The 22,615-nt window shown below is 40.7% G+C and overlaps 2 protein-coding genes across 9 annotated transcripts in view; one reads left to right on the top strand and one right to left on the bottom strand.

Annotated features, from left to right (window-relative positions):
- Klhl32 (kelch like family member 32) overlaps positions 1 to 7,147 on the top strand; it is a 217,847-nt gene extending 210,700 nt beyond the window's left edge. For 2 of the 3 annotated variants that reach the window (XM_006979249.4, XM_042270937.2), the window contains one exon: positions 2,530 to 7,147. In XM_006979249.4, the coding sequence (XP_006979311.1) occupies positions 2,530 to 2,691 (162 nt within the window). In that variant the 3' untranslated portion in view covers positions 2,692 to 7,147. The remainder of the gene's footprint in view (positions 1 to 2,529) is intronic. The other variant, XM_042270938.2, reaches the window with a different exon arrangement.
- A 4,139-nt stretch (positions 7,148 to 11,286) lies between these two features.
- Positions 11,287 to 22,615, bottom strand: part of Mms22l (MMS22 like, DNA repair protein) — a 117,402-nt gene continuing 106,073 nt past the window's right edge. For all 6 annotated transcript variants that reach the window (XM_015997925.3, XM_015997927.3, XM_042270936.2 and 3 more), the window contains exons 21-25: positions 22,220 to 22,431; positions 16,409 to 16,572; positions 14,541 to 14,637; positions 13,012 to 13,179; positions 11,287 to 11,603 (exon numbers count right to left, since the gene is read on the bottom strand). In XM_015997925.3, coding sequence (XP_015853411.1) covers positions 11,522 to 11,603; positions 13,012 to 13,179; positions 14,541 to 14,637; positions 16,409 to 16,572; positions 22,220 to 22,431 — 723 coding nt within the window. In that variant the 3' untranslated portion in view covers positions 11,287 to 11,521. The remainder of the gene's footprint in view (positions 11,604 to 13,011; positions 13,180 to 14,540; positions 14,638 to 16,408; positions 16,573 to 22,219; positions 22,432 to 22,615) is intronic.

The raw sequence follows: 22,615 nt of genomic DNA, 5'->3' as shown, positions 1-22,615 counted from the left end.
TGGTCCTGGAGTACATAAGCAGGCTGAGCAAGCCATAGGAGCAAGCCAACCAGCAAGCAGCATTCCTCCACACCTTCTGCTCATTTCCCGCTTCCAGGTTCCTAGCCTGACTTCACTTAGTGATGCAGTGTGACCTAGGAGTTGTAAGCTGAAATCAACCCTTTCCTCCCCAGATTGCTTTTGGGCATAGTGTTTTATCACACCTAGAGAAACCCTAAGACAGAGATCAGGACTAGTGTAGGGGGTATTGCTGTGACAGACCTGATGACATGTTTTCAGGAGAAATGTGGTATTTAAACTTTGGGCTGGAAAAGGCATTGACTATTCAGAGCTTAGAGATCTGTTATGGGAGGTAAGAAGAGAAACCTGATGGAGGCCTGGCTTGGGAAGTTTCAGAGGGAAGTTTGAGAGTCCCTAAAAGACCTTATCAAGTCATTAAATATTTTGAATTAAGAATTAACCATTGTTCTGGTTAGCTGGGGTTGAAGATTAACAAAAGACCAGAACCAGTAAAGTGAACCTTTGCTCTTTGGGAACAATTGATCCTAGTTAGCTGGAGCTGAGAAATTAGTGCTGACTAAAGAAGAGGCCAGCATCAGCACCACAAAGGTGAAATCTTCCAAGAAGTGTTTTCTCAAAGTCAGCAGCTATGCTTCGGAGGCAGGCTATATCTCATACTGGCAGCTGAATTTGGTAATGTATAAATGTTTCTCAGGTGGTACTGGCATTGAAGGCATGAAAGGGTCATTGAGAGGAGGTGAGGTTTTACCGTGAGAGGACAGGATAGGAGGACATTGGTGAAGCTTCGGCCTCAGTTGCAGAAGCTCCAGGACTGGAGGAATAGCTGATAACAGCAAAACCTGACACCATGTGGCAGAGTCCGAGTCCCTTAAGGGAGCACAGAAGGGGCTCCTGGTGAAGGTGCAGTCCAGTTACAGTGGAGATTCCAGCATTTTGGAGATACTGGTACCATGAGATGACTGCTGAGAGCAGCAGCAGCTGTAGGGTGGAGCCAGCCTGAGCCTAGGAGACAAGCTGTGTGTGCTGCAAACATCAGAGTTAGAGAAATGGAGCCACAGCCCAGAAGATTTCGAGTCCCAGATGTCAGACATTAAGCTGTTTACATTGCTGGACTTGGGTTCTGCTATGATTTGAATGTGACTGTGCCCTGGTGCTTCCCTTGGAGTAAGAAAGTGTCCAAGTTGTGTTCTGATTTTACAGGAGCCCCGTTTAGAAGCTTTGGGTATTTTAAGGAGGTTTTGAACTGTGAGTTTTTTAAAATTCATTTATTTATTTTACATCCTGGGCACAGTTGCCTCCCAGTCCTTCTCCCCCATTCACCCAACCCCCAATCCAGGAAAGGGCAGGTCTCCTATTAGTATCAATAAATCATGGCATATCAAATTGCAGTAAGACTGAGCATCTCCCCATGTATTAAGACTGGGCAAGGCGACCCAGTATGAAAAGTAGGGTCCCAAAAGCTAGTAAAGGAGTCAGAGACACCCTGCTGTTAGGAGTTCCATAAGAGGACCAACCTACACAACTGTAACATATATGTAGAATGCCTAGGTCAGTCCCATGGAGGCTCCCTGATTGTCAGGTCAGTCTCTGCAAGCCCCTATGAGCCCAGGTTAGTTGAATGTGTGAGCCTTCCCATGGTGTCCTTGACCCTCTGGCTCCTACATTCCTTTCTCCTCCTCCTCCACAGGATTCCTGAACCCCACCTACTGTTTGGCTGTGGGTCTCTGCATCTGCCTCCATCAGCTGCTGCATGATGCTTCCCAGATGATAACTGGGCCAGGCACCAATCCGGTCACAGGAGATGAGACGGCCAGTTTCAGGCTACTTGCCCACTATTGCTAGGAGTCTAAGCTGGGCCCTCCTCATAGACTTCAGGGAGATTCCCCTGTGCCAGGCTTCTCCCCAGCAGTCCCCCTCATCACTCTTCTCCGTGCCCCACCCCAACCTGATCATGTAGATGTAACCAACCGTCTTATTTCCATGTTCCCATCCCCACCTGCCCTCAGTCCACTCACAAAATCTCTTCTGTTTCCCCTTCCCAGGGAGATCTGGGTGTCCCCCCATGAACTCTCCTTGTTACCTAGAAACTGAACTTTTAAAGTGTGAATTTTTAAAGACTGTGGGACTCTAAAAGTTTGGAATGTGTTTTTTATTGAGATATTGGTATTAATATGAGATCTCGTGGATGAACAAGGAAGTATTATAGTTGAATAGTGATATGTTTTTATGTCAAGTTGAAAAAGGGTCAGTTCTATTTTGTTTTTGTTTTCCCTGTCAAATTGACATAAACTAAAAATATCTTAGAAGAGGAACCACAATGCAAAATTACCTCCATAAGATTGTTTTGTAGGCAAGTCTGTGTGGCAAATTGGTCATGACTGTTCTTGGTCATATTTTATTACAGAGACAAAAAGGTAACTAATATACCCAGAGAGAAAAACAGTAATGGCTAAGGTGCTCTTTCATGCATATGCACTTTTGAGTAATCCTTCCCCTCTTTTGGTGTAGGTACTGGATGTAAGCAGAGAAGGCAAAGAAGAGGTGTTCTATGGACCTACACTTCCCTTTGCTTCGAACGGAATAGCAGCATGCTTCCTTCCGGCTCCATATTTCACATGCCCTAACCTTCAGACTCTTCAGGTGCCTCATCACAGGATCGGCACAATTTGAAAAGCCAGCACTCGGTCAGACCGCATCAACAGGAGACTGAAGGAGAGCTTGACATTGGATATGGGGCATGAACATCCTCCGTGCTCAATGCTTCCCTGTATTGTTTTTACAGGTCTAAACTTGTGATAAATACTAGAAAAAAAAAAAGAACACTTTTCTAAAACATATTGAGAATCCTGTCACTTCTTTTCAGTGTATGTTAACATACAATATGTATAACTTTTGTCGTGGTGCAGCTTAATGCCATCTTACTGGCACATGATTGTTTCATGGATCTTTAAAACATTCCTTGTACCCTGTTCTAATCAGCGCCATCCAGGATCATGTAACACTGTTAGTAAGGTACCTTTTACACATGGCATCAGTTTTCTCATATCTTCCGTACTTCTGCCTTTTACTACTTAAACATCAGAGGGTTACTTCTCAAAGCTTAATGTGCTGCAGCTCTGCTCAGAAGAGGTTCAGCAGGTGACATCATAAGCTCTACGTGCCATATCTTAGTCAAGGTGACAGGAGCAATGGACTTGGAAAAGTTCGCTTTTCAACCCTGCTTACTCTGACCTGAGTCAGACCTTTACAGGCTCAGGGTTCTTTGGAGCCTTGTAACTGAACCACATCTTGTGGATAAACGAGTCTGAGATTATCAGAAAGACACTGTACCTATCCTTAGTAGGAACACCAAAGATTCCTAAACTTGTACAAATTCTTGCCTGAAAGAATTCTCTTAAATGCCTCATCTAGCCGTACTACCCATGGCATCACAGAAGGCTGTGACATAAGTCTGAACCGAGAGCTGGCAGTTCTAATGGACATTTTCCAAGTTATTAAAGGCTATGTCAATCTTGACGACTTGTGGGATTCTCCACCACTGCCAATACATTTTTTATTACCACCACTTTTAATAATGCATAGTTCTTTTTTTTAGTCTAGATTTTTGGGTTTACTTTATCTACAACTACAAATAAATAAGTCATCTTAATAATCACATTTTAACCTACACTCAACATGTTTTTTTCTAGTCTTGCAGAGACTTCAGGTCATTTTTATTAAAAAGTTGCTTTCTCGCAGCCGCTCAGTCATGTCAGCAGTGCTTATATCGGAGAATTTGTCTGTTTTACTCATGGAACCACTTTTTAAAAATCATCATAAGTAAATGAAAAAATAATCCTTTTCTTTTTGTTCAGGGTGGCTTCGATTGGCTATGTGGCTATGCTGGCCTCCAACTCATGATCCTCCCAAATAAAACAATCTCTTTACCTTAGCAAATCACTAACTTTAAGCACTGTAGTGAGATACCTAGAGCACTGTTCTAAGAATGTAAATCATCTGGTTCCTGGGTTAAAGGGCAGGAATTGATAGAAAGGGTGAGGAGGAAAGGGAACAAACACGAGTCCAGACAGAGCAGTTACAGCTGGGGCAGATGAATGGAGAGAACACTTTTAAAGGCTGCCTATGAGCCTTCAGAAGTCAACGTAGTCCTGTCAGGAAAGTGCATTCCTGCCCTCCTGAATTCTTGCAACACAGACCTTAATAACAGGTGTTTCAGACTTACTGACCTTTCTACTTGATATATGAATCTTCTCTCTAGCAGTTTTCCTTGTAAAACCATTAAATAATGTTATAGTAAATAAATAAATAGTTATGTTCCCAGTCCAACATCTTGAATGAAAGGAAATGGCTTAAAAAAAAGCTTGCCCGACTGACAACCTTAGACTTCTGTATTCATTTCTAACCATTCACTTAAGCCAGCATAAACTACCAATTTCTCCTTGATGTTCATCATGGTACACTTTTTGCAGAGTGTGGGAATATTCCTCACATCTATAATCAAAGAACAGAATCAAAACTATCACACTCCTTTACTAAAAAGAAAAATCATCCAGATCGCACAATTGGATCCTTCCCTCAAAATCATCTGCAATGAGAAAAAAAATGTATGAAATTATATTTTGTGTATATTATAAGCAAATCCCATCCGAAATACTCAACTATACACCTATCTACGATTCCAGTGTAGTTTCCTATAGTAATTTGTCCTCTATTTTCAATCCTCAGAATTAAAGACTGTATTTTATTTTCCATATAAGACCAAAAGACTTTGAAGTATTTAAACATCATTTGAGGATTTTACTTTAAAACATAAAACAAGTTTCAACAATCACTCTGTTGTGAGAGGAAAAGCTAGCAAAGACATGGTTCTCTGTCTACAATATAAGATGCAGTAAGTCCCCCAATCTTTAAAATGTTAACTAAATTACAATTATGGCACTTTTTGTACCTTCTTGCTTTCCTCACACCTAAAGGACATGTGTAACATCCCCTTCAGCTACTGCAAAAGTGGAAACCTTCAATTGTTTTCCCACAAATTATAAATGCAATAGGGACAAAACAGACACTGTTTCTCTAGGTAACATGGTTCATCTTTATTTTCATTGTGTAATCACTGACACAATGTAAGTCAAATGCATACATTAAATTTTACCTACCCATCTTTCATCTTTATTATATGCAAACAACCTACAAACTTCATATAAAATAATATCTATAACTTGTAATGAACTGGGCCACTATTAGCACAATGAAGTTCTAAGGAAGGACTGTGGATGTAAACCAGTTGGTAGAGTGCTTGCCTTGCCTGCAGGAAGCCGGGGTTCCATCTGTGGTGACTCATGCTTGTAATCCCAGTTTGCTTGGGAAGTGAAGGTCAGAGGATCCGAATTCAAGGTCACTCTTGGCTACCAAGAGTTCAAAGAAGCCAGCCTGAAGCAGAGATTCTGCCCCCGTCTTTCACAAGTAAATACATAAATAAAATAATAAAATTGGTCAATTATAACCAGGTGGTACCAATCTAGGTAACCTCGCCATACAGATGAAAACACAATTCTTGTATTTAACCAATATAGGAAAGAATATGCTATTTTGCTAGAATCCTAGACTGGTTGATTGTCTTAAGCAAATAAAGCACACTGTTTTTACTAGAATTTTATACTCTTGCTTGAGTAGGCAACACATTTGACTCTAAGAAGGGTAGGCATTTGGTTTTGCTCAGTGCAGAAAAGATTTAGGATGTAGAGAGAGCAGATTTCCTCAAGGGTTTCCCAAACTCAGAAACATACAAATTTTTATATAAAATCTCAACTGCCAAAGGTCCTGTGAGAATTGAGTGTGGTTATTTTGATGATGTTCACCTGTCACTCCGTCACTCCAGTACTTGGTGGGAGGCTGAGGCAGGAGGATTGTGTGTTTAAGGTTGGCCTGGGATACATGGCAGGACACTCAAAAAAGAAAAGAACCAACAACAAAACCTAACAGGAGAAAAAAAAAAAAAAGATGTTTAGTGAGAATACATGGAAATAAGCCCATATATTATTTAAGGAGAAAATATCTTAACAACGAGAAAGGGCATGACACAGGCGCTCCTCGCCAGGCTTGTAGACCTGCGTTAGAGCCCTGGGACCCACATGGCAGAAGAGAACTGAAATCTTTCTTTTAAAAAGTGGAGCCAGTGTGTTAATCCCACTACTTGGATGCCTAAGGCAGGGATTCTAAGTTTGAGTGTGGCCTGAGCTACATAGTGAGCCAGAACTCACACAATGAGCCCCTGTCTCAACGAAACAAAATCACTAAGAAAACAAAACAACCTACTAAACAAAAACCCACCAAACTTGAGGAAAGGTCTGAAAGAAGCCACAGGATAATAAACGTCAATTAGTCTAAGACATGAACACTCTATTTTCTTAAGTAAATGTTGAGATGGTAAAACAAATCAAATGCAGTCATCCATTGCTTAGTGCCTGGGATGTATTCTGAGAAATGCATGCACCCTTAGGCAAAAATCAGTGGACTAACACAATAGGTGGAAATAGGTGGTAGTTGTTCACTACTTGTGGCCTCCGGATGGATATGTGGCGCTGGTGTGACAAGGCATACTGTTGGGTAGTAAGTTTTGCTGGATACTTTTATACTGTAGGAGTATATAATCTAAAACAAAGAGGGGGAATAGATACACAGAGCACCAAGTCGTCTATCGTGAAGTAGTATGTACTGTGCATAGTTGTATGTGCTATATACAGTTCTGTGTCTGGCAGGGCGGTGGGCTCATCTGTCCCAGCCTCACTACTTGTTGTTGACTATATTACACTGTGATGTTACAATGACTATGTACCTAGGTGTTGGGGATGTTGTAGATCTGCCATAATCTCATGGGATTACCTTGGTGTATGAGTTCCATCACTGAAACATCATGCACCACATGATTTTACTTAAGAAAAAAAAAGTGATATACAGATTTTTAAAGTTATGAAATCCTAGTGCAAATGAACTCAATACTGATTGATTTTTGCAGATGATCCTCCAAATTTTTCTTGCCCATGGAAATCATCTAGTTAGATGCTAATTAAATTGAAGTTTAAATCAAAACCAAATCTTAATGTCTAATAAAACATTTTCAACACTCTGTTGCCCTTCAATCATCTTTTATACCTACCCCATCTGGTGCTTTATAGGTATTTGACTGGAATGCTCACATATCCAATATGTACATTTTTCTTCCTGTTTAACTGCTTTAAGTTTCTATAGAAATGAAATTTATTAATTTTTGGCTTTATGAATAAGGACGATACACCACACTGGCCAGCTGAATGAACCTGAGTGCAGAATGAACAGTGTTCAGAGAAAGCTGGTGAGTCTGGAGAAAAGAAACTTGAAAGAAACTGTCAATTTCATGGCTGTCTGAATTTGTTTTTTTACATCTGTGATGTACACCATGACCAAAAAACAACCTGGGAGGGGAAAGGTTTATTTCCGCTTACAGTGGTAGTCTATTATTAAGGGAAGGGTAGGAGCTCATGGCAGGAACTGAAGCAGAGGCCATGGAAGAACACTGCTTACTGACTTGCTCACCTTACTTTCTTATACTACCCTGAGCCACCTACTAAGAGGTGGCCTGGTTCCCAGTGGACTGGACCCTTCTGTATCAATGAGTAATCAAAAAAAATGCCCTACAGACTTGCATACAGGCAATCTGATGGAGGCATTAGCTCAACCGAATGTTCTCTTCCTGGAAAACTCTGACTTCTGTCAAGTTGGCAGTAAACCAATCAGGACACTGGCTACTGTGAACAGGGCAGCAGAGAATATGGCTGAGCGACTCTCTCTGTAGTAGGACACAGAGTCCTTTGGGTGTGTGCCCAGAGGTGGTATAGCTGTGTCCTATCATAGTCCTACTTTCAACCTTTTAAGGTCTACTGATTTCCACTGTGGACTACATCAGTTTGTACTCTCTAGTGGTTTGAATGAAAATGGTCCCAATAGGTCCATAGGAGTGACACTATTAAAAGGTGTGGCCTTGTTGGAAGAAGTGCGTCATTGCGAGTGGCCTTTGAGGTCTCAAACGCTCAAGCCAGGCCCAGTGTCTCACTCTTTCCCTGCTGACTACTGATCTGGATGTGGAACTCTCAGAACCTCTCCAGCACCATGTTTGCCTGTGTGTGGCCGTGCTTCCCACCATGATAATGGACTAAACCTCTCAACTGGAAGCCAGTCCCAATTAAATGTTTCCTTCCAAGAGTTGCTGTGGTCACAGGGTCTCCTCACAGCAACAGAAACCCTAAGACATGCTCTAATAGTGAGTAGGTCTTCCCTTCCCCTCACATCTTAGCCAGCATTTGCTTTCCTGATAAATGGCATTCTAACTGGGGTAAGATGTTTTAATTTGCATTTCCATGATTGCTAAGGATGTTGTATACTTTTAAAACTATCTCCCAACTATTTATTTTAAAAGATATTTTTTATTTATATTTGTAAGTGTTTGCTACATGTGGTGTGTGGGTGCCTGCAGAGGCCAAAAGAGGGCGTCAGATTTCCTGAAGCTGGAGGACAGGTGATTATGAGATTCCTGATGTGGCTGCCTGAAACTAAACGTGCATCCTCTGGAAGGGCAGCAAGTGCTCCTGCTCCTTCCCGTTAGCCAGCCTTTTCCTTTTAGTTATTTAATTTTGAGAGTTTCATCTCTTTTTTGCAACATCTCCCATGTCCCTCCTGCCACTCCTCAAATTCATCGCCTCTGCTCTCCTTTTTCTGTCTGCATACACACACAGTGCAGTCTGATGACCTGAGTTAGATCCCTGGGTCCCCCCAAAATAGACTATAATAGCCTTTGATTGTCTTTTGGAACTTGAGGTGAGATCCTACTGTGAAAGGCACTGCACTTTGGTCACAGGACTTGGAGAAATCCAGCGGATACTGTCCTGGAAAAGTTCCTTCCCAGTGGCCACCTTCCACGGTGTTGAAAGGTGGGTACTATGCAGCCTGCTGGTGGAGAAGGGTAGCACAGTGCTGCCAACTGTGAACCTTGAGAACTACAATCATGACCAGCCTGACAATACAGACCCAGTGGTCAATGTGGCAACTATGGGGGTAACTAACAGTTGTATGATTGGATTTAAATAAGAGAAAACTCATGCCTTGTATTGTAAACCTGGCCAAGAACCCTCGGGTGAAGGGGTCCCAGACCCCAGAGAAGAACCTCCTACCATTTTAACTAACTGATATAGTATCCAAATGTCTTCTAAGTATCTACCCTTTCCCCACAGAATGTGGTTTTCAACCTTCTTCAGAGAGGCCAAAGATCATGAGAAATGAGAACATATTTGGATGCAATAAGAGGACAATGGCTTCCTCCAGTGGTGGAGGAAGCAGCCTCAAGGAAAAGGGGCTTGGTTACTCTTCTATTCCTATGAGGCGACACCATGACTGAGGCAACATTTGAAATAAAGCATTTAATTGGGAACTTGCTTCCAGTTTCAGAAGCTTCATCCATGACCTTCATGCTGCAGGCAGAGACAGCATGAAAATGGGCCTGACCTCAGAGTCCACCCACAGTGACACATATCCTCCAAAAAGTCACCCTTCCTAATCCTTCCCAAATGGTTCCACTAAATGGGGACCCCGCCTTCAAACACAAGAAGGAGCCTATGGGGGCCATTCTCATTTAAACCACCATGGGCTTTAAAGGAAGCAGGCATCAAGTCAAGCTTGGCAATGCAAGGAGACATAAGTACAATACCAAGTGAAGAAGGGTCACTGAAGATTTTACAGGGAAGGGGACACAACTCCTCAGCAGGGAAGAAAAATATCTTGAAACAAGCAAACCCAACTTCTTTAAAATAGAAAAGATTTCTGTGTGTGGTACTGCAGTCACATAGCATGTGTGTGTGAAGACCAGAGGCTGGTGGATACCTTCTTCAACAAGGCTCTCCACCTCCATTTGTGAGTCTCTCACTGAACCTACAGCTCTGAGCTCCAGGGATCCGATCCCATCCCTGCTCCACCCCACCCCCAATGGCTTCATGCTCCCAGGCCCTGTACTTACTCAGACCTCACATCTGTGGGATGAGCACTTTTCCTGGAGTCCTCACTTGTTACTTAGTTTCAAGAACAAGTCTTAAGTATCTTTAGCACCTATGCTCTAAATATGTAGTAGCTAAGCAGCAGCTTCTCATATCCCTCATGTTTCTGACTCTAAGCCATGGGCTCAAAAACATAGCCCCTTGCCTTTTCTCTTTGTTTTTTTGAGACAGGTTCTCACTCTAGCTCAGACTGGTTGAGAACTAGTGACAATCCTCCTGAACAAGCTTCCCTAGTTCTCTAACTATAGGCATGAGCCACTGGTGACATGTGATCTGTGAAATACCCTTGTAAATTACCCTGGGAAAAGGAGATCTCTCTGGCTCTCTCTCTGACATGCCATGTTATGTTACATTATGTTTGTATATGTATACACACACACACACACACACACACACACACACACACACACACACTCAACCCAGTTCCCCATATAAACCACTCTTGCACTAAGCTTTATTCCCAACCTCTTTAAGAGCCTTTCTGAGTTGCCTTAGAGAAATGAGAACTCCTGAGATGAGAAATGAGAAGTGAGATGGCTCAGTTTAAATGCTAGGACCAGGACAAGAAGTCAAAGTGCTTTAGCTGCTGAAGCCAACAGTGCAACACAGCATTAGCCCAGTTAGTCACTAACACACTGAAAGGAAATTCCTTGCACAGCCTTGAATCCGTTTGTTGGAAGTAATGACAATTGATTTGGGGAGAAAAATAGACCATTGGACAATTACATAAGTAACATATACATTTGGATTTCAGAGATTAGAATTAGGAAAGCAGTAGAGAATGCTGATTGCATTTTTAAAGACTTGCTAATTTTTTTAAACATTATTACTTTTTTTGTAATTTGGGGACCCAGTCCAGTGTTCTACAACTGAGCTACATCCTCAATATTTCCTTTGAGTTAGGAAGTGTTTTCTTAAGGGAACACTAGAATAATAAAAAACACAATCCCCAAAAGGAAACAAGTCACTTCAAAGTTAAAACATGTAGAAAACAACAACAAAGAAAACACACAGTCTGGTATCCTGATACTCACTTTCCCTTAAACAAACAAAATAGGCCAGTAATGTAACTTGGAGAAAAAAAAAAGAAAGAGTATGAACACAAAAGATATGAAAGTCAACAGAACAAACCAGCAACTAAACAGGTGACCAGTACGAACTGGATAATACTCATTCACAGAGAGTGTTCTGGTTTGAAAAGTCTTTAATTTAGTTAAAAATCTCTTCAAGATAGAGCAGTTTCACAATGTTCCAGGATCCTATTATACAGTCACTAATCAGCCTCTGTTCCTTATTTATATATTTTATACACGCAGTAAAAAGGAAATTATTCGTGATACATTACACAATGAATTAAAGTGCCAGCTGGAGTGGCACAGAGCAGCTTGAGAGATATCGAAGCCAGGAAGTCTGCAGCAGCATCATGCTCTGTCACTTTCCAGTCTCCTCTTCTCGTCCTGTCCCACCTGTCCCAGGTGGGACAGAAGTTTGCTATATGCTTCCCTGTTTAAGGAAAGAAAATCATTTAAGTATTTACAAATGTCTATTAACCCATCTAGCAGATTTGGCACAATACTTTTCTTTATTAAGAAATTTTCTACTCACTCCACAGATCCCCCTCCTCTCTCCTCCCACCCCACAGCCCTCCTTCCCAAGCCACCCCGTATCCCCCCCACCCCCCAAATCGAGGTCTCCCATGGGGAGTCAGCAGAGCCCAGCACACTAAGCCTAGGCAGGTCCAAGCCCCTTCCCACTGCACCAAGGCTGTGGCACAACACTTAAAAACAATGCTTCATGTATCTAATGAGTAAACTCAGGTGCGAGAATTCATTCAGTCCTTAGTAGGACTTATATGTACAAAATGAAGGTTAAATGATGTGAGAGCTTATTAACTATTTTAAATAATATAATGGCCATCTATACAGAACGTGCTTATGGCACCCTGCTTAAGGATAATGATGGCATGATTACAATAGGGAGATGCTTCATCAACAAAAACGTAGAACCGTAAGTGTTACAACCAGAACAGAGATCAGGGCCACAACACCAGCACGTCCTATTTTCTTCTTTACCTTCTCCTTACTTGAATAGCAGTTTGAAAAGAAAATGCTATTTCTAACATTCTGTAGTACTTCTTGTATTTGAGATTTACTTTTTCTTTACAGAAAGGAAAGGGTTTATGTAGGTAGAGACACAGGCAAGCCATGCTTCTCCTGTGGTCTGGCTCCAGTAGCTCAAGGAGGGAGAGAAGGCTGAGGCAGGGTCTACAGTGACCAATGTTATGGTTCATTATCACAGCACTGGAAGGCTTTAAGAAAGAAAGATTCTGCCATGAAGTTCTTTCATTAGTCGAAATACCTATGGGATTCTGAATCTCTAGAAGGAATCCTTTTGTGAACATGCATGGCCACAAAGAGCAGCACATTAGCAAAGGCTGCCCCAGGAGTCACTGGGTGGAGTTCACATAGACTCCAGTCTTTTCATGAAGAACTCAGAAGCTAGCTGTCAGCAGTGTTTGCAAGAGTATGCATTTTCATTGACTGTACTGCAAAGACGGACTCTACTAGTTACCTAGTGTTATCATCTATATGGGTTTTGTGAGACAAGTCACCTGAAGCTTTGAAACCCATCTCTCCCTAAGGACATTGCTTTGAAAATATAAGCACCATGGAGGTGTGCAGCTTTGAGGGAGCCACGTCTGCAGGAACACGGAAATGATGTGTGACCCCTGCAAAGCCACACTACTGTCCACTCAGGCAGGCATCACACAACTGACAACAGTCACAGCATTGAAGCATTTTTCATCTCAAAAGAAAATATCCCGTTTTCCTAAATGGGAAACAAGCCATTTTAATAAAATGAGAAAATGTGGACTGTATGATACACAAAATAGTATCATTATCAAACATACCTTTGTGTGATATTCCTGCCAAGGCCCCATTTCAGCTCTGAATCCTTCAGAGACTGAGTGAGGGTAGGAATCAAGTGGATGACAACATGCTGATCCAGGGTTGCTACTGTCTCTAGGATGCTATACACGTGATAACTGTACTGCATGCCATAGTCCTGGATGAACTGCCTGAAAGTAAAACAGGCAATTTGAGAATCAATTTGAGGCAATTCCTTGGGCCTCTTCTATATATTATAATCACTTTTAACCTGAACACAAGGATCATTTCATCAAGGTTGAGGAAAGAGTCTACATGCAGACTACTGGTAAGGCTTTTTTATTTGTTTGTTTCTTAACTTTTGGAGGTAGAGTAGTTTTATATTGTCTGGCTTGACCTTGAACTCATTATCCTCTTGCCTCAGTCACCTAGAATTCTGGGATTACAGGTGTATGCCACCATGCCCAGCTTGGCAAAACTTAGCAGAAAAATGACTGGAGGGAGAATCAGGAGGAGGGAACAATCTAATTTCAGGGACTTCTCATGATATCCTCCACTTCAGCTAGAACAGGAGGGGTGTGAGAGGCAACACTGGAGGTCAAGTTTCCTAGTTATTTTTCAGTGTATCGTATGTCTATATTAGTCAATACAGTCATAAGGACAGAAAGTTACTCACTACATAGATTTACAGGTTTTAAATGAGCAAGAGTTTATAAGTAAGAACTCTTTATAAATAAAAAAACCATATATTTTACCATTAAAATTTCCACACTCCCCAATCAATGTAATAAAAGCCAAGTAGCTTGAGAAATTATATATAACAAAGATTCGATCTTTTCTTTCCTCCCAAGGTTTTCATGAACACACTAACATAAAGTGATCATAACTGAAATAAACTAGAAACAGCAGACAAGTGCCAATTATGTGATGAGAGGGAAGAAACAAGAAACCAGATATGCAACACAGAATAAAAGAAACACACCTCAAATCACATGTCGAGTGGTGGCAAGGGGGGGGACATGTGATGTAAAGCAAGCTGGTAGAGACCCTGAGAAAGAAATGGCACAAAGAAACTGCCCTAATAGAAGACTTCACAAGGGCAAAGCCGGGCCCTGGGAGTGTGGCTGGGCATATCTTCTACCCCTAGAGTCCATGCTTCCCAATTAAGCTTTCTGAAGCTTCAGTGTTTAAAGCAAGTCAAAAGACCATTGTTACAGAGCATCCTGAAGACCAGGTCTAAACAAGTTCCGAAAAAGCCTATACACCTGTTTGGGGGACTTTAATGTCTCACTTTTTCTTAATGACATTCAAGATTCTTTCTCAAAGAAGACACAAGTAATTTCAAGTCAGTTAACTTACCCTTTTCCTTGGCACTTTGATTTTTCAATAAAGCCACACAATGTAACAAACCCACTGCCCCAAATACTATAATTGAAACACTGTAAACAAGTAGTAACACATTATGTTTTGGATAATTAGTTATTTAAAAAGCATGTTGGCTGTCAAATGGCTGGCAACCATCTCCTTGCCAGTTGGCATATTTTCCAGTTACCTAAACAGAGAAGTCAGCTGGGTGGCAGGTTCTCCTTCTGACCCCACTTGGCAGGTTTTTACCATGCATTGCAGGTTCTCTGTGGCCAGCTTTTTAACTAGGAGAAAATGATAGCATTATACAGTGTGTCTAAACTGACCATCTGGATCATCTTTTTTTTTTTTTTTTTTGGTTTTTCAAGACAGGGTTTCTCTGTGTAGCTTTGCGCCTTTCCTGGAACTCGCTTTGGAGACCAGGCTGGCCTCGAACTCACAGAGATCCGCCTGCCTCTGCCTCCCGAGTGCTGGGATTAAAGGCGTGCGCCACCACCGCCCAGCCCAACTTAGCATGTTCTTAATGATATAAAATTCTTGTTTTCGGCCTACTAAATGTAAATGTCTTCAAACTGAGTAGTCATATTTGTTTTAAACTAACACCTTGACTGTCCCAGTTTACATGATTCAGTGTGTGGAAGTAGATGCTCACATACAGTGCAGGGATTCTCAGTATTGTCAGAGCTGTGCGAGTATAACCAGAGTCAGGTTCATACTACTTTTGTTATCTCAAAAAGAAACCCTACCCTGTAGCTATCATCTGCTTTCCCATAGGTAAGGAAGCTTATCTACTTCTGTCTCAGAGACATGTTTTCTGACAGCTGGTAGAATTCAATCTGGATAAAGCTACTCAGAATGGCACACAATTTAAAACTTATGAATTGTAACTTCCAGAGTTTTCTAGTTAGAGCTGTTGACCTGCTGTTAGTAACATGCAGGTGAAACCACAGGAAACCAAACCATGGCTACGTGACAACTACCATGCTGTCTGCTCTGAATAAGGAAATCTTGAACGATGAAGTGCAAGGCTTTCACTACACTTTACCATGTTCAAGTTAACAAGGGCAAGGTTCCTAAAAAGCTGCTTCTCTCTGGAGCCACCACAGGGCATGTCCTCCTGCCAAGTGATAGTACAGCACGGAACTGTAACAAATCACTCTTCACAGACTCGGACTGGGACAAGAATGTTATAAGCACTGATATAAATGTAGATTAGAAAATACCACACATTTTTGAGAAAAGACCAAACATGTCAGAGGTCAATGAGCTTTCCACCACCATTTGGGCACTGCCCCTGGATTCCTCAGAGTCCACTCCACACTCATCTTAGTAGTTAAAAGGTAGTCCCATTGTAACAACAACAACAACAACACACACACACACACACACACACACACACACCCCATTGTAACAACAACAACAACAACAACAACACACACACACACACACACACACACACACACACACACACACACACACCTGCACAAAAACAAGGGACAAAGGGCAAACTGCCTATCAAGGAGTCAAGATAGAACTGTGACTCCTGTTCTGCACGTTACAGTGGGGATCAGAAAGCACACGTCAAAGTGGTCAACCAAGGGAGGCTGATGATTTGAAAAAGAAATGGAGCCTCCCAGGTTTGACTCAATTAGCTCGGATACACTAGCGGAAAACTCAAGAGAAGAAATCACACTGACCTCGCATCTCCTGGTACTTGACAAGTCTCATGTGAAATCAAAGTAAGTCAACACAAACATTTTTTTTTTTTGAGAAGCTAAAAAGCCTAATCAAAGGAAGTACCCCATAAATAAACTACTTGCCTCAAGGAGTGGGGGATTGCAAAAACAAAAATTCCTAAACTAAAATAGACTAAAATTTGCCAGTATTTGATTGTTTTTCCCCACCTCACCCTAGCTCTTGTTTGGTATTTGATTCTTTAGCCATGAGACATACCAACGGATGGAAAACAGCCATGTACCTTTTTACCACAGTAAAGAATAGTTGCTTAACCTGTACACAGAAAATGCTGACAAAATCAAGACCGAGCCAACTGACCTTGGGGTTCACTGACCAACAGTAAACATTTTAAGATGCCAGGCAGGAGTAGATCAAGGTCACAAATAGCCATGCTGGTGTCCTTGAAGAGCTGGAGGATGAAGGCCAATGTGGATGCTAATCGAGGAGGGGGTGAGGACCCTTTAAACTCAAGATAGGATTTCCTGAAAAGAAGCAAATTCTATTTTACTTTTCTTCTATTTCAAGCTTCAACTGAGCAGAATCAAATGCCATGCATGTTAAAGATACTGGAAAAATTTATTCCCTAAATAAAGCATAGTTTAAAAAGAATGTATACTTGCCATGATAACTTTAAAGACCATTTTGTTGTGCTGTGTGCTCTAAAACCTAGTACAGACATACAATTTAAAGCAACCTGGCTTAAAAATGAACTTAGCAAACCTAATTGCTAACTTGTTTTCTCCCTTTCCCATGGATGTCTCATATCCCTTATCGGTTTTGCCAGGAATCAACATTCCCTCTAATGTCAAATTTGCATAAATAAATCTCTTCTCACATTTATTTACTTAGAATTTAGGAGGGGTCTCATGTTTCTAAATAAATAAAAGGACTATCCTAGGAATTAGCTTCCAGTTTTAGCTTTATCTTTCCCCCCACTAGGAAATTTTAAGAACTGACTTAGGATTGAGTATCATCATCTCTCAGGGCAGGATAAACTGTAGCATTAAAATTCCACAGAGATTGTAAGGATAACAACCTCCTTGACTCATCTCCCACTCAACCACTTAGAACTGGTCCTGGTCACTGTTCAAAAATCTAGACAATATGAAAATTGGCCAAAAATTACTTAGCACCTCCCCATTGGATTTTTAATTTTACTGGTACCTGGGATGAACTTAAAACCTTGTACATGGTAGGTACCACTGAGGTACATTCCAGCCCCAGATACTACTCAATCAAATCTGATACACATATTTGTTTTAAAACTAATACTATACATAAGGAGATACAGAAAACACTAGAGTTTACAAAACTCATTTAAGGAGCTACATAAATCACTCTTGTTCCACATACACAGTGATCCCCACAAATTTAATATCCTAAATACAACCACTATCTAAGGCAGTATTTGTTTTAGTATGTTCTGTGCACTGTTGAATTACTAATGCCCCAAATTTTAACATTAAACATTTATTTGGTACATACTGAACAGCAGGAAGAAATGTAAAAGCATATACAATTAAGTAAAAAAGAGCAAACAACAGACTCATCAGCTAGTGGAGAATTTAGATGTGAAAAAAATAGGCAATTTTAAAATATGGGACTGGTGCTTTGTCAAAGAATTGTCAGGAATTCTGAGAAAGAAGTCCTAACTCAAAATGATCTCACAGTAGAAAGGTAAAGAATGGAGGGAGCCACAGGCGTCCAACTCGATTGATGCTGAACATAGAAACAAAACCCCACACACCTTTCTAGTCAGCTAAAACCCAACGCATGAAGAAGAATAAAAACTATCCTTAACAAGACATGATGTAGAACAGAAAGCTAAGAAGACAGCTGGGATACTAAATATGAGGTGGTATTGTGTTCCCCGAAATACTTACTGTGCACCCTAATAAACTTATCTGGGGTCAGAGACAGAACAGCCACAATATTAAACATAGAGGAGAGGCAGTGGTAGCACAGCACTTGGGAGGCAGAGCTAGGCAGAAATCCATGTATTCAAGGATACAGCCAAGAATGGCGACTCACGCCTTTAATCCCAGGGAATGATGGTAGAAAGCAGAAAGGTATATAAGGTGTGAGGACCAGAAACTAGAAGCATTTGGCTGGTTAAGCTTTTAGGTTTTGAGCAGCACAGTTCAACTGAAAGCCATTCAGATATGAGGATACTAAAGCTTCCAGTCTGAGGAAACAAGGTCAGCTGAGAAGTTGGCCAGGTGAGGTTAGCTGTGGCTTGTTCTGTCTCTCTGATCTTCCAGTGTTCACCTCAATAACTGGCCTCAGGTTTGATTTTATTAATAAGAACTGTTAAGATTCTTGCTACAAATCAAGGGGCTTAACTTGGCTTTAGGAATTTGAATTCACCTCTCCATTTGTCATGGAGTTTATATTAAAATCAGGCAATGTCTCAAACACCGTCACATATTACTATAATCTTGCTAGAAATGCAGATCCAACTAAGGAAAAATTATTCTGAACCTAAAAATTGGCTCAAAACAATGCATGCTACCCTGTAGTATTAGGCACAGGTTTTTATAAAAGACACATGGGATTTACCTCAGAGGGATGATATCATAATGAAGAGAGTGCCATGGACCAAGCTTTACTATAGGGAAGGATGAAGCATCTTGAGCAATATCCAAACCAGGGTCAGTGGGGTATACACAGGACAGGAACACCATCAACAGAAAAGATGAGTGTGTATATCACATGACAACACAGACAAAAGCGAGTCAATGAAGGTTTGGGGGCAGGGAAGTGTCAAAACTAATCTGGCTGGACTGGTGGCATACACCTTTAAACCCTTAGGAGCAGAAACTAGTGGACCTTTTTTGAGTTCCAGGCCAGGCAGAGTGACACTATGTGAATCAGCACTAAGAAGAAAAAGAAATAGAAAAAAAACAAGGGGGAGGAGGGAGTCATTTGTTTTAGAAGGAAGACGAGACACAGGGATGGCCATGATGTAATGTGGTAAGAGAAATGTAAAATGAACAAAGACAATAAAGCTTCCAGCCCAAGTAACATGACTCTAGGAATATAAGAGAAACAGAATTCTACAATTATATCAGATCATTAAAAAGATCAAGTCAAGGCTGGGGAGATGGCTCAGTCAGTAAAGTACTTGCCTTGTAATCACAAGGGTCTGAGTTCAATTCCCATAAACCTCAGGCATGGCTGTTTGTACTTGTAATCTCAGCACTACAGAGCCACAGCCAGGCAGACCTACGGGTGACCACCAATACAGCTGCTGAGCAAATCTATGTCAGTGGTATTCTGTGTCTCAAAAACGAGGTGGATGACACCAAAAGAATGACCTCAGAGGTTGTCCTCCGGCCCTCCCATGAAAAAGAGCCTCTCCTCACCCACCTACTCACCAGAAAGTGGGAGAGACAGAGACAGAGACAAGAGAGAACAAAGTGAAGGAAGGCATTTCAACACAGGAACTTACTTAATACTAGATATCAATAATCTATTCCCAGAGACTCTCAAAAGTTTAACAAATAGTATCATAATGTTAAACATTGCATGAAGACAAAGGGAGATAATTTCTATTACCGATTCTTCTAATGTTATGGCTAATGGATATAGAGGTTAGTTAAAAAATAAAACAGGCAAACAAACAAACAAAAATACTCCTAAGCAGTTAAGGCTGGAGGCGGCTCAGCAGGTAAGAGCACCTGTTGCTTTCGCACAGACACTGAGTTTGGCTCCGTGCCCACATGGCGGGCAGCTCTCTCAGTTCCAGGGGATGGGAAGCATTCTTTTAGCTTCTACGGGCACCGGGCATGCATGTGCTGCAATTCCATACATGCAGGCAAAGCACTAATACACATATGTGATATAAAATAAATAGTTCTTTAAAAAAACCAAGAAATATATTAAATTGTGAATTTAAAAAATGAATTAAAGGTAGGGACCGAATGTTATTAAACCACGCCCACCCCTAAATTATTTCAATTGAAATAATACATAACTCCATCTGTCCTACACCTGGGCCAAGTTTGATGGCATCATACATTCCTCATCACTTCAAGGATCCAAAATCAAGAAAACATACCACCAAACATTGCCCAGAATATTCTAGAAATTACTAGAAATAGAATATTCTAGAAATATTCTTCAAATATCTTCTCAGTAAAACTTAACTTTATCCTCAAGACAATTAAAGTTATTTTATCTAGCAAATATGACAGACAATTCCTTGCATTGAATGCAGGTCCTCCAAAGTAATTCAAAATGATCTGGTGTATGATTATCTTCCATCTCAGTAAAATCCTCCTGTTTTCTTCAGAACAGTCATTTATAAAGGAAAATCAATCTGTCCACACCAGTCCCTTAGGTTATGCATCTGAGAATCATATCTTGTACCTGTAGGTCATTGAGAGTAAGAGTGAAGAAAGCTGAGAGGTGGTGACATACGCCTTTAATCCCAGCACTCGGGAGGCAGAGGCAGGTGGATCTCTGTGAGTTCGAGGCCAGCCTGGTCTCCAAAGTGAGTTCCAGGAAAGGCGCAAAGCTACACAGAGAAACCCTGTCTCGAAAAACAAACAAACAAACAAAAAAAAAGAGTGAAGAAAGATAGCCTTATATTTTGGTAACTGCCAAGAAAACTCCACATATTTGCCAGTGTTCAGTGCTGAGGAGCTGGAGAACACTGAGTAGCAGCAAATTCTCTAATTATGTGCCCCTTTTCACTATTTTTAATACAAAGTACGGGCCTATGACCTGATGTTAACATGTATGGGACACTAAACTGCTGCATCAGATATTCTATAAACGACAGTATAGAGGAAGGCCTAGTCTACAAGGAGGGAAAGGCATGACTAAAATATGTATTTACCGAAATACCCCAAAGTAGAAGATATCTCGCATGACCAACCTTAGAGACTCCCAAGGAACCTACATGAAGAATGGAAATGTTCAGGACTCAAATCAGTCTGCTGCTAAGCTGGTCCTCCTGTTGTTGTTTGAGCTAAAACAGTTTTTATGAGAAGGAAGCGACAGCTGGGTCCACAGTGAGTTTCTGGTGTCCCTCTGTCTCCAAGTACTTCCTGAGCTCACTGTGTCAACATTAACATTCCTGAAAAGAAACTGCTCAAAGCTCACAGGGAGAGAGCAGGGAGTTGACCTCTAGGTGGATAAAGCCATACTTGATAGCAGATATTTTACAGAAAATATTAATACAAGATGGGAAATAAAAGAATTGAAATAAATAGTATATTAATAACCTAAGACTTCATATCGCTCATCAACATTCACATTTTCAGTTATCTCTCATAAAGTAATTGCTATAAACATAGAAAATACAGTTTCTATTGTGATGAAAACCATAAAAATCTATCTTTTTAAAACAATAACTTTTTTCTTTTTTTAATTTTTATTTTAATTTCATGTACAATGGTGTTTTGCCTGCATTTGTTCTGTGTGAGGTTATCAGATCCACTGGTACTGGAGTTGCTGCAGTTGTGAGCGGCCATGTGGTTGCTGGGAATTGAACCTGGGTCCTCTGGAAGAGCAGACAGTGCTCTTAACCATTTAGTCATCTCTCCATCCCATAAAAATGTATCTTTAAGGGAGGGATAGAAGGACACTACAAGCTACACAGTGAAACTGACACAATTTTAAAAGCAAATACAATTTTAACATATAATTCTTTTTTTAATCTAAAAGTACACAGGAGCTATCCAAAACATTCTGGTGGACTCAACTATGTAACTGTCACAGTGAACAGCAGTCACTCTCTTACCACTCATCCCAGAGAAATGATAATGTATGTTCACATAAGACTTTATAAATGCTATATAGGCTTTATTCCTAGAAGTTAAGATGATGAAACTAGGAAAAGAAAGAGATGTCTCTTCAGTAGAAAAATAAGCAAGTAGTTATAGCCATGCTGTGGAACACTGCTAGATGGTAATAAACTTTTAAATACATCTTTATTGAAATTAAGATATAATTACATTTGTTTTCTTCCTTCCTAGTGCAACAAATTCTCAAAGTTTCCTGGGAAAAACTGTTTCTAAGCTACTACAATGCTGAAAAATATTAATATTTCTGAGATACTATGAATTATTTTTGATGAGATTAATAGCTTCTATATATGCCTCTATGTAATAACGGTATTACCGTATGGTGTGGACAATGTGCTTCCTTAGGGTCGTTATCACTGGAAGAGACGCTGGGCTTCTCAGTGCCAAAAGAACAGGATGCTGTCCAAGATCTGAAACACACGGTGAGGTGGGGAGAAACCGCCCAATATACTGCTCAATGACATTCCTTAGCAACTGATTCAAGTAGGCATTTGGATTTTGAGACTGACAGCATACAATACTTATGCCCTATAGAAAGAAAAATAAGAAAAAAGAGAAACGTCAAAAGGCAAAGTTTCAAATAGTGTTTAGGAACTTACTAGTATGTTCTCAAGCACTGATATTTATGGCAGAATTTGTACCTTCTCACCATCAAATAGGACTTCTGGTATCATGAATAAGTAAGGCATATATAGCCCTTCTAGAGTTGAGT

Source organism: Peromyscus maniculatus, chromosome 2 (genome assembly GCF_049852395.1).
Source record: "Peromyscus maniculatus bairdii isolate BWxNUB_F1_BW_parent chromosome 2, HU_Pman_BW_mat_3.1, whole genome shotgun sequence".
Taxonomy (NCBI): domain Eukaryota; kingdom Metazoa; phylum Chordata; class Mammalia; order Rodentia; family Cricetidae; genus Peromyscus; species Peromyscus maniculatus.
Note: the sequence above shows the minus strand (reverse complement) of the source record. Positions and strands in the feature narration are given on the sequence as shown.